Genomic DNA, 12,291 nt, shown 5'->3' on the forward strand with positions numbered 1-12,291 from the left:
TTTTATATCTTGGAAACACACTATGAGTAATTTGTACAATTCTAAAAGACGGTTCAGAAGAGGACAAGCATTACAACTGGATCTATTGCAAAGCAACAACCCTCAAACGATTCTGGAAATAAATAAATAAATTGGACCCTAAGCAGTTAAAGAAAAACCCAATGGAAATTATAGAGAACGGTGACAGTGAAAACAAAAAAAGAAGTAGTCCTTGGAAAATGGGAGAAAGATTTATTTTAAGGAAATATTCCACCTGACTTTGATGACGCTTTTTTTAAATGACATCTGTGCTACAAAATTTGAGTTGGAGGTGGTTATGAATCTTTTGGGCTAATAGCACAAATACATTTCTCAATCGAGACATTACTATAGAATGATTATGTACTGAGGTGAGTCACACAGATACTGATATGATGTGAACTGACTGTTGTAGTCTAATTTTTGAAGTACTTTCTAAATAAAAAGGGAGTTCAGTTCCTTTTTTAAAGAAGAATTTTAAAGTGTAAATGACAGTTGTCCGGGCATAAAACCAATGATCTGCTGATCTTTACAAATCAAGACTCCATAGTCTAACAATGGCATGTTTAGATCGAAAATCGAATCGAATCGTGACCTTAAATTTGAAAGTCAAATTGAATTGTGGATTTGGAGAGTCGTGACACTCCTAGTATAGAAGAATCTAAAAGGGCTGTAGGCAAAGCAAAACTGAAGAAGGCATCAGAAATAGTAGGTATTACAAATGAAGCTTTGAAATCTCCTCATCTTTTAGAGGTCCTCTTGTATCTTTTCATGACATGCTTTGAATATGTTAACCATATGGTCAACATGGTACAAGTCCATTATTAAAGAAAGAAACAAGCCTGTATCCATCATGTATATTCAATATCAACAATTATTAGAACAAGAACTGACAAAAGCAAATCCACATTTGCATGTTTTGTTGACTTTCAGAAGACTTCTGACTGGATTAATAGAGATTTGCTTGCCTTAAAATTACAGAAGTGGGAGTTGATGGTAGATTTTATAAAGCAATCCAGACCTCGTATAGTTGCTCAGTTGCTCGTGTCGAGATCAATGATGTGATTACTGATTGGTTCGATACATCTTTTAGGGGAAAAAAACAAGGTAATAATTAAACAAATAATTAGTTTTTGTTTAGTTGCTTTAGAATATGTTCGTACATATAAATATTTGGGTTTTTCTCTAGATGGATTTATGACTTTTGAGGTTTGAATTGGGTCCCTTGTTGAGTCTGCTGGGAGAGCTTTAGGATCAGTCATTAACACACTGAAATCATGTACTCATAGGAGTCAAAGATCTTTAGTTGAGAGCTGGTAATCTTCCTCTGACCATTGAGGTTCGTCAATTCAAAAATATTAAGGAGTAAAACTGATTATGTGAGCTGTGTGAGTCCCTTTTCCTTTGTACTGTACAAATTATATTTTTTATGGCTGTCATTTTCAATACAAGCGGTACAATACGAATAGAAACAATATAAGAAGTAGACAAGATGAGAGAATGTCACAAATTATATAATCACAAATTTAAATAAAAAAATAGATATAGAATAATAATAGATCCTAATCAACAACAAAATAAAACAAAACCTACATAAGGTTACACTGGCCGAAGTCATACATCCAAATACATCAAACAATCCGATCCAGATGGTCCAACATCTGAGAGAGGTTATGGCCTTTATTATCGACCATTCACAAAGTCCAAGTAGACTTCTCCACCTGGTTAATGAGACCGAGAGACAGTTTCTCATAGGCTGCTACAGTCTCTAGTTCTACTCACAAACTACAATTTTCATACCCAACATAAGAGCAGTATGAATCCAATCTGCATTTAACATGGGAAAATCGTACAGGGGATCACTCAGAATGTACAAACTAGGAGAAAATGGAACATCGTCACCAATGATCCATGTAATATTTTCACGAATGGCTGACCAATAATCTTGTGCTTTTGGGCAGGACCACAGAAGGTGTACCGGTGTGGCATCATTCTTGTTACATCTCTAGCACTCTGGACTCTCCCTCATTTTATTGGCGGAGATGTATAATATGGTGTACAAGATTCAAAGGTACAATATTTCCATTTTCCATTTAGTCTTGTTTTAATCTCTCTGGACGTTTTCTTTAAATTGCTTAGAATCTTTGTCCACGCCTCCTCAGAAAATGACAATATAAACTATTTCCCACGCCGCTTAAAGTTTTGATTACTGTACAAATTTTGATAATTTCAGAGAGTTAATTCTCCATGAAATGTCTCGACAAAACCCTGAAATATTCTGGTGTATAAATGAGCAAAAATTTGAATGGCTCTTTAAATTTGAGGTTTACTCATTTTGTCTCAAAAGCCTGGAAACGAACACAAGATGAATGATTTGATTAGCTTTTATTCAGATTTTTTCCAGTACTATGTAGTATAATATTTGTATCAGTGATTCATGACTGTTGTGACGATGATCGTCTGAAGATTTGATTGTGAAAGATGCTTAAGCTGTATGTTCAGACTTTCTCTGTTTGGAAATGTATATGCAGCACTCTGGTCTTGGCTTGTATGAATTAATGGTGTCTTGTACTGTAGGGCCTTGCGGGCTGGCCATAGTTATATGTATGACACAATACTAAATATGTCATTCATTCATTCTATTGATGACTAATGATATGAGTTTTTTGTTGCGCTGCAACTAATGATTATTTTCATTGTCAATTAATCTGTCGATCATTTTCTCGATTAATCGATTAGTTGTTTGCTCTATATAATGTTGATCAGTGTTTCCCAAAGCACAAGATGACGTCCTCAAATGTCTTATTTTGTCCACAAATCAAACATATTCAGTTTACTGTCATAGAGGAGTAAAGAAACCAGAAAATATTCACATTTAAGAAGCTGGAATCAGAGAATTTTGATTTTTTTTTTCTTAAAGAATAACTCAAATTGATTAATCGATTATCAAAATAGTTGCCGATTAATCAATTAATTGTTGCAGCTCTAGTTTTTTGACAGTTGTCAGTTTAAATGCTGAATTTTTAAGAGCATTTTTAAGTAAGGACACCTTTTGGTGTAACGTTCTGTGATTGCCAGTTTTACCGTATCGTTTAAGTTTAATGAAATTGCCCATGTTATCAAACATTTAAATCATATAGGAGATCATAATATCGTATGTTTGGACAATCTTCAGTAGCACTTCCCTGAGATACATTTCCCTGATTAGCCAGAGTTGTTTCTAGTCTCACATATGATGGCCATTGTTTGTTTGTTGACAGTGGATTCTAAATTAAACTGTACTGTAACTCTCCCCACATTTCCTCATGTTAGTAGCCAAGCAGGCATCCGCATGTCACCAGAACACTTGTAAAAGAAGTCATTTGGCAGTTTGCCGCTTTGCCTGCTAGTTAGGCTAAGTGGTAGTTATATTGTGTTGGCAGCTAATGGCCCTCATCTCCCCAGTCTTCCCTCCCTCGCCTCCCGCTCCTCGTCTTCTCACTCCCCCACTTACTGCTGTGTCTTTTTAGCAGCGCCGTTGCCATTTCTCCAAGTGTTATCGATATCATTTTGGGTGTCGGGAGCTCATTATTCTGTGTCAGCTATTTCGGTGGAGGAGGACAGTCGGGGCTGAATGGAGTGGGTGGGCTCCTGTGTGTATGCACATGCATTTGTGTATGAATGTGAGTGTGTGTGTATGGTGACCCTGCTGTCATACTGGGAGAGGATAGGTGACAGATCACAAAGCAGGAGGGGGAGCAGCAGTCCCCTGTAGCGGGACCAGACAAGCTGTTAGCGTGCAGTAAAAATAAACTGTGGTCACACCGTAAATCCACAGTAAGCGCAATTTGTGTGCAGTGTGTGTAAATTTGTTGCAGTAGACAGAGCTCAGTGCCACTAAAGGCTTCAACCTAAAGTTTACAGGGAGGGAAGCACACATTAACACCGTCGTACCAATTCAGGGTACTAATGTGTCTTGATAAAGTGAACTTATTTGATGTGGCACCACGGTCTACTTCTGCACAATTATTGAAAACAAAATTATTAATGAACATGTGTAATATTACGGCCCCAGTTATTAATCCCAGAGTTATAACTCTTCCTAAAAACTACAATAACTTCATTGTACTTTAGTAAATTTTGCCGCTCAAAGTTGAGACTGTTACACACATTGTCTCTATTCATTGTCTCTTTATTACAAGAAATTAAATCAATAATTGCTTCTTTGTTATTCTGGTGGCAAGGCTCCTCCTAATATATGAAAAACTGCTCAAAAATATCTGTACCTGACTATACAATTGAAGATATATCTGTAAAAGACAGGCTGTGGTGCCCATGCCTTTTAAACTTGGCCAACTGGACTCACACATGGATCAGTCTAATTTACAACATAGTCGTAGATACCGTTGTATCCATGGCATCAAATTTGTTTTCACATTTAACAAACAAAACGCACTGCAGAGGTCAAGACTGCACCTTTGCATGGTTGTAGAATCCGATTTATTTGCCAAGTCCGTGTGCACATACAGGGAATTTGAATAAAAGCTAGGAACAAGAACAACAAAACTCGATAGTAAAGGTAAAGAACAGACAGGACTGTTAAATACACAAGTATGTGGATAAAATAGGGTGTATATAGAAATATTATATAAAAAGCACAAATGACCAACAATAAATTAAGAAATAAAAATATCTCTACACAAATCAAGTGTTCTGTAAGTTGTAAATAATATAGTATGTAGTGCAAAGAAATAAATACTGGCTGGATATACATGGACTGTATGATTATGTACTGTACGTACATGTAAAGATGTCTATATACTGTATGTTCTGCATGTAGGATTTACTCTGCCGTCCTTCAAGTTTCAGGCTTTATCCAATAAAACCTGCGTCTTTGCTTCTCCTTACAGCAGGTGATTATCATCATCTAATTAACCACGATGAATTTAAACATTGCAAAAATGTAATAAATAAATAAATACAATTGGTACCGTTTAATAAATATAGTATATGCAATGTTTATCTTATTTTCCTTTAAGCGGTCTAATTCTCTGTCTTAACTTAGATGCATGTTGCACACTCTAAAGCTGTTTTCACACATGCAGCCGGCACCAATGTAGGCTTCAAATATCAATATAAGACAGTCGTGTTTGGTGTTAAAAAAACTACTTAACAAATGAAAAGTACAGATCATTTTCTTATTTAATTAAGAGCTTTATTACAAAATGAACGTCACCATTTGAAGTGAAATTATAGAGAAAAAATGAATACATATTTCCAGCTAAACACTGACTATGTTTACATGCATGCACACAAATACAGAGTAATCATTAAGACAATAGTTTGATTTAACTGAGTTAGATCAGATTTTCGGAGAAATTTGAGCTCATTATCAATTTAGACGACATAACTGTCTATCACGATATCTCTATATATGATTTCATCACAATACTATTCCATTGAAAGACGATAAATTATCATATTGAATTATCCCCCTGCCCTAAAGAGACGACAATGCATGACATGATTATAACACACACAGAGACTTAAAGTTGCTGTATGACAGTCTATGATTAATTGTGCACAATGTGTGCACAGGTGATGTAGAACCACATTTTTGCTACTGCGGTTTAGTATCTAGGAGTGAAATGCCACTGTAGGTAATTCTGTGATATGTTATGAAATCTGGATAAATATCTAAAAGCGTAAGAAAATATGTATTTATTGTTATTACTCTTAGTAAAAGCAGTGTTGTGGCTGCTAATGCTATTATCTAAGAACTTAATATTCTCAGTTCAAATTGTTATCTTTGTTATGAATGAGGTTAATGAAACCACTGTCTCCTATATAACAATATTTGCTAGTTTGTAGTTGTCCACCCAAATTTAATTTCACAATGTTTATTTGCTTCAAATTGTTGCTGAGTAAAAAATGCAAATGTCCCATAAATGGTAATATCCCTGGCAATTACTATGTGGAGCTTGGCTCATGCAGCACACACACACACCTAAACCAAACCGACTGATTAAATAGTGCTGCACTGTCATTATGATCCCGCTGAGTAAACTCCTCTTAGTTGTCTTGTTTGATTAGAAATAAATCTTGAGGCTTTGGGAGATTTTCCTCTGAGCACCGATCCATCTCAGGTAGTTATTTAGTTAGCGATGTGATGTGCAGTTAGTACTGCAGTGTCAAAGCCCGAGAAGGAGAAGGTTTTTTCTCTGTGGCCATGTTGATGACTGCCTGTGAATACAAGAGGGTGTTGAGGAGGACCTAATCTCTTGCATAAATGATGAAGGCCTGATGAATATTTCAATGGAGCCTGTTTCCTCCCTCGTTTATTCTCCGCTCAGCTCTCGGGAAGCATGTTTGCCAAGGAAAGGTTATTTTAATTTGAACTCTGAAAGAAAATTTGAAATTGCAAAAATGATTCATTAGGTTTTGTGTGTTTTTAATGCGGCTTCCTGCCTCTTTCCCCTCCACCGCCACCACCGCCACCACCTCTCCCTCTGTGTGTCAGCTATCCAGTAGCAGATGATGCTTTAGGTAAGAGAGCTAGCTAGTTAGCTAAAGCAGCCCCGATGGGAGGTATCTAACAGTTAGCATGCTGATTAACTTTGGAACAAGATGGCAGACCAGAACAGAGCAGAGCCTCAACGGTTTCGCATCCGTCTGCTTTGTTGTGGATGCAAAATGTGGAGGAGGTAAGAAGACCTTGTGTGTACTTCATGACCTCCTCAACTCTCCTGGTCGGCGTGTTTTGACGTGTTTGTGTGTCTCTTAAGCAGATGAAACGCACGCATGATGGTCGTGAGAGGTTGTAGAGACTGTGTGTGTGGGTATTTGTGTTTTGCAGGCACATGCCACAATTTGTGTGTGTGTGTGTGTGTCTGTGTGTGTCTGTGTGTGTCTGTGTCTGGCAGTGCTAGTTTAATAAGGTCTAGAGTCTGCTCTGTGCCGCGGGGACTCACAGCTTAGGCGATGGGCTTACCTCAGAATGAAACCAATCTGTTTAGCCTGCTCTTCTCCCCTGCAAAACGCTCCATTTTCTCTGTCCATAAAGTTAAATGACATTTTCCTCCCGGCACCCTTATGCCATGTCAAGTACCTCCAGAGATGTTGCAGGCCGACCTGGATGTCACGAGTGTGTGTGTGTTGAGTGAGAAAGAGACCTCCTGAAGGCAGAAGCAAACACTGAGACATCCACATTTCAACCCCCGTGCTGCTGGAAGGGCCTGCTTCTATCAGAAGACAGCTGCTTTGAAAACATCAGCGGTGAAAGCAGCCGAGACAAAGGGATATTGGACTTGAAACATGGGTGTTTTGTTTATATATGAACCAGCAGGTCCTCCTCAGACAGATGGCACATTTTTTTCCCCTCTGAATGCATTTGATATTTTGAGTAGCTATATTTGTACTATAGAGCAAAACGAGTAAATCTTGAACAGAACTCCACCCACACACGCACCAAATGGCTCATCGGTCTGCCATAAATGACTGATAAGATGTTCCTTCTTTGCTTGGAAGGACAGAGTAACACTTCCACTCAGTTTACCCTCTATCTCTGTCTATTTAGGAGTCTAGCTGCCTGCCAGCAGTAGCTCGGGACTGTGTCCAAACATAATCACGATATTAGCTAGATCCTTATTTATGTGTCCCTACCCCTTCCATTTTTCTCACTCTCTCTCTCACGCACACATCTCTCTCATCCTTCTGCTCAGCCCTATTACATATGCATCCATCCTTCCCACTCCACACATTTCCAATCTTCCCCAGTTAGCTACAACAAACATTACATTTACATATTGATTTCGTAGTTTTAGTCAATGTAAATATGCTGTCATTACAGTAAATTTGAGCTTCTGTTAACATAAGCTCGTCCAGATCTGCGCAGATTAAGGGTGTGATTGCATAATTAATGTGTGCGCTACATATTAATTCCCCCATCCCTCTCTTTCCCTCAACTCTTCCTCCTCTCCTTGGGTTCTGAGCCCTGATTAAGTGCCTGCTTCGGCCCTTAAGCCTCCCATTGATATTCAGCCGCACAGACCCAGCGTTTGCTCAAAACGCTACTTAACCTCACAGCTTATTGTAAATGAAGCTTCCAAAAGTTGATTCCCCCACCTCCTCCTCTCTACGTGAAGCACACAAAGTGTCTGCGTTTGCGTCGTTCACAAGCGTCTCCGTCACAGCTGTAAGCTGCTGAGCAAGCTACGGTGCACCAGTCCAGAAAGTCTGACCCTTCAGGGCCTCTTGGACAGATCGTGTCTTCACTGCCGGGTCTTTGCTCACAATGTAAAACAGCATATGACATCCACTGTGAGAGAGTGGACATCTCAGATCAGTGGTTACCTGTAAACTGCTTTTATCTGTCTTTTTTTTGCCCACTGGTGAATGTTGTTTATGGTTTGAGGAATTATAATAGAATTATTGTAATTTTTAAGACATTGTTACGTTTGAATCGATTGATTTATAGATAGATTGTTAAGGTCTCCAATTATTCATGCTGTTGGACGTGAGATAAAATGGTATGTCACATTGCAGGGTTCAACATTAATGTTTTTTTGCCTAAAGTAAATTTTTCCTTGCCCCTTTACAAATTGTTTTATTTATTAGCAGTTATTAAATAACTCTTAGCTTATGGCACTCCAGGAACTTGACATGCCTTTGAAAAAAGACCCTGTTTTATCCCCCTTGCTCTCAAATTTGCAGCAAACTGTGCAATACATAGTTTGAGTTTCACCCACATCCTCTAAAGCCACCAAACTAAACTCCTGTTTCAAGGATAATTGAATTGCTCGCTTGCGCTTCAGCTCATAAACTTTGTCTTTACCTGCCGCTATTTTCTTGCAAGTGCCCAATCGGTACTGTGTATGTGCAATCATTTCACTTCCATGTTGTAATACTATGAATTTCAATTAAAATGGAGAAATGTTTCACCATGTTAAAACTGATGCAGAGAGCGATAGTAGCTTAGTTTAGGAGCATTACATAGTCATCAATCATAGAATCATCTTCAGGTGTCTGGTACAGCTTACAGTAGCCTGTAATTGATATGAACTGATATGTAATTGATATGACTATAATCACTATACTGTCATGTTTCAGACGGCAGACAGAGGCAGTGAAGTACAGCAGTTATACAGCTGTAATCCAGCAGCATCTGCTGAAGAGGTAGCATCTCATGATGCACTATAATGGCTCTTCATTTCATCATTTGTTTCTTTGGCTTGAGAATGAAAGTCGCTGTATTGCTGGTCCCTTTCATACAGAATAGTCCACAGTCTGAAACAAAAGAAAAAAAGCCAGACAACTCATTACCTGGAGCTGCAGTTGTTGAGTTGTTGGTGTTGGTTAATAACAACCTTACCAGACCCTGCCATGTGGTCACTCTGGGCTGCTGTATGTCACAGTAAAGTCTTGCTTCTAAGGCGTCTTTAGGGTTTGCAGTTAGGAAGGTGCTGAAGGCTCTCCTGGGTTTACTTCATAATAGCTGCCAAGCTTGTTAGCAATAAGGCAGCTTGATGGACTCCATGCTGTTACTGTGCAGGTGGACATAGCTGTGGCAGCCTGCTGTGCTGAGCACAACTCTGGCCAGGCTTGTTAAGACACAACCAGTGAAGTGGGCGCCTCGCCCCCAGAGGAGGCACCCACCTCCCCGTGGGCCAGCAGGTTACCACTAGTTGACAAGTTTCAGCTTGCCCTTTACTTGACTGAGTGGCTCTTAGTGATAATGTTTGTTTTTCTGTGCCCCCTTTTCTTTTCCTCCTCTTGCGTCATTATCCTGCCTCGCCTCTCGTTTCTGCATCAATTTCTATTTTTTTTTTTTAAATCTCCTACGGTGCCCATCCCTGTTTCTTACCCTTATATTTTTTCCCCTTCTCATTTAGTGGTCTCCAAGAGTCGTTAAACCAGAACTTCCTGCTGGTCATCAGCCACCGCGAGGCCCAGAGGGACTACAATCTCAACTTCCCCGGCACCAGAACCATACAGGAGGTAGGACACCAACATGCACGCAGACACAGACACAGACCATACAGGACGTCAGAAAGTCACTTTATACGCTCAGACACACACACACACACACAAAAGCTCTCAGTAACTCACCCTCACTCGCTCTCACATACATAATATTATTGTACCTGATTCTAGCTTCCCATAACACAGCTTTCATTCCATTTGCCAAACATTGCTAGTCTATCTCAGCCATCGATTCATTATTCATCACAAATGATCACATTTCCGAGCACATAATTACTCTCACAGCTGCGGTCTGGTACAACCCCCTCTTTTCCTCCCCACTCCCCTGACGCTGCGTCTTTCTCCCTCTCTCTCAGCAGTCTAGGAGGCGGTTTAAATACTGAACATTGTTTGATCTAGGCATGCGGGAGCAGGAATAGAGACAGAGTTCCATTCATTTTCCTCATCTGAAACTAAACAGTAGATTGGGCGGCCTATGAAATATTTATAGTAACTCATACTGGACCCAGTGTGAAAGCAGTACACCTCGCTGTCCATCGGTTATTACTACCACAGCTGCAAATGGATTCAAGTTTGAAAATATATGTGTGTGCTTGCTTGCCTATGTAGATGAGTAAGTGTGTGTGTGTGTGTCTGTGTCAATGTTTGGCCCCATGTGAGTTCAAATCGTCACTCCCCCACACTGCTACTGCATACTGCACTAACCCCCGTGCAGAAGGAGAGCGTCAGTTGTTATTCACAGTGGGTCGCCTGCTGCCACAGGTGAGGAGAAATAAACTCCCCAAAGACTGATCAGGTAAAAATAGGATAGTCCCACCATTTATTTTTTATCTCACATGTTAAAGGGGAACACCACACAAATTAAGAATTCAAATATCTTATTTCTAGGGCTATTAATTAATTAAAATAGTTAATCGTGATGAATCACAAATGAATCTGTTTAAAATGTACCTTTAATTTAATACTCTTATCAACATGGGAGTGGGCAAATATGCTTGCTTTATGCAAATGTATATATTTATTACTGGAAATCAATTAACAACACAAAACAATGAGAAATATTGTCCAGAAACCCTCACAGGTACTGCATTTAGCATAAAAATATGCTCAAATCATAACATGGCAAACTGCAGCCCAACAGGCAACAGCAGCTGTCAGTGTGTCAGTGTGCTGACTTGACTATGACTTGTCCCAAACTGCATGTGATTATCATAAAGTGGGCATGTCTGTAAAGGGGAGACTTGTGTGTACCCATAGAACCCATTTTCATTCACATATCTTGAGGTCAGAGGTCAAAGGAACCCTTTGAAAATGGCCATGACAGTTTTACCTCACCAAAGTTTAGTGTAAGTTTGGGGAATTATTTAGCCTCCTTTGCAACAAGCTAGTATGACATGGTTGGTACCAATAGATTCCTTATTTTTCTAGTTTCATATGATGTCAGTGTTTTCACTCTAGCTTTAACATTCAGCCCGCTCTAATCTAAAAATCACAAGTTGCGTTAACTCTTTAAAGTGTTAATTCTTTAAAGTCTCAGTGTCATCAAGAACACATCTCCCAATTAATTGTCTATGGAGCAGCTACACACTTTATACCCTGTGACATCACAAATTTGAGTTTTGGCACTCTAGTTTTGGGATTTGGGAGAGAGTTGTTCATGTTCACTAATATTGTATGAATTTTGAAAATTGGCATAGTTCCCCTTAAAGTAATCATTGTTTGCACTAAATATTGAAAATAACCGTCCTTAGCTGTTTTCATTCCTGTGGCAGCTTTACATATTTATTTCCTGTTTTTCTGTTGTTTTTTTTGTCTTAATGGTCTCCATGTTTTACATCCAGCTAATTATTTACTTTCAAGCAGCAATGAAAGGTGTTCCTCCTAACTTCTTTGCTCACTGCAGCCGCCGGCTCCTCGGTGCGGGTGAAGATTACACTAATAATAATCAGGCTACTAGCGGGGCTTGTAATGGTGCTAATTGAACAGATTAGTACAACCAACATCTGCACTGGAGGAGGCGACTCGCCTCGCCTCCCTGTTTTCTGCCTCTCCTCCCTCCGCTCTCTCCTTTTCTCTCCTCCCTCCGTCATCTCTCTCTTTCTCCTCTCACCCTCTTCTCAGGCAGATGGTTTTGATGAGCACCCACTGTGAACCTTAAGTGTTTCTGCTGGGATTACAAACACTGGGGAGGGGTCCCCGCGGTGTGGGAGGGGGGAACCATGGACACAGAAAGGAGGCAAAGGACTGTTGGCTTGGTGGGGGTGCTGTAAGAGGCCATAGGGGATGGAGAGGGGACAATGTGGGCTTAAACAG

At 39.5% G+C, this 12,291-nt stretch overlaps 1 protein-coding gene across 2 annotated transcripts in view; it reads left to right on the forward strand.

The window, feature by feature from the left end:
- Positions 1-12,291, forward strand: part of faf1 (Fas (TNFRSF6) associated factor 1) — an 84,003-nt gene that overhangs the window by 20,032 nt on the left and 51,680 nt on the right. For both annotated transcript variants that reach the window (XM_037769111.1, XM_037769112.1), the window contains one exon: positions 9,888-9,993. In XM_037769111.1, coding sequence (XP_037625039.1) covers positions 9,888-9,993 — 106 coding nt within the window. The remainder of the gene's footprint in view (positions 1-9,887; positions 9,994-12,291) is intronic.

Source organism: Sebastes umbrosus, chromosome 5 (genome assembly GCF_015220745.1).
Source record: "Sebastes umbrosus isolate fSebUmb1 chromosome 5, fSebUmb1.pri, whole genome shotgun sequence".
NCBI classification, from domain to species: Eukaryota; Metazoa; Chordata; class Actinopteri; order Perciformes; family Sebastidae; genus Sebastes; species Sebastes umbrosus.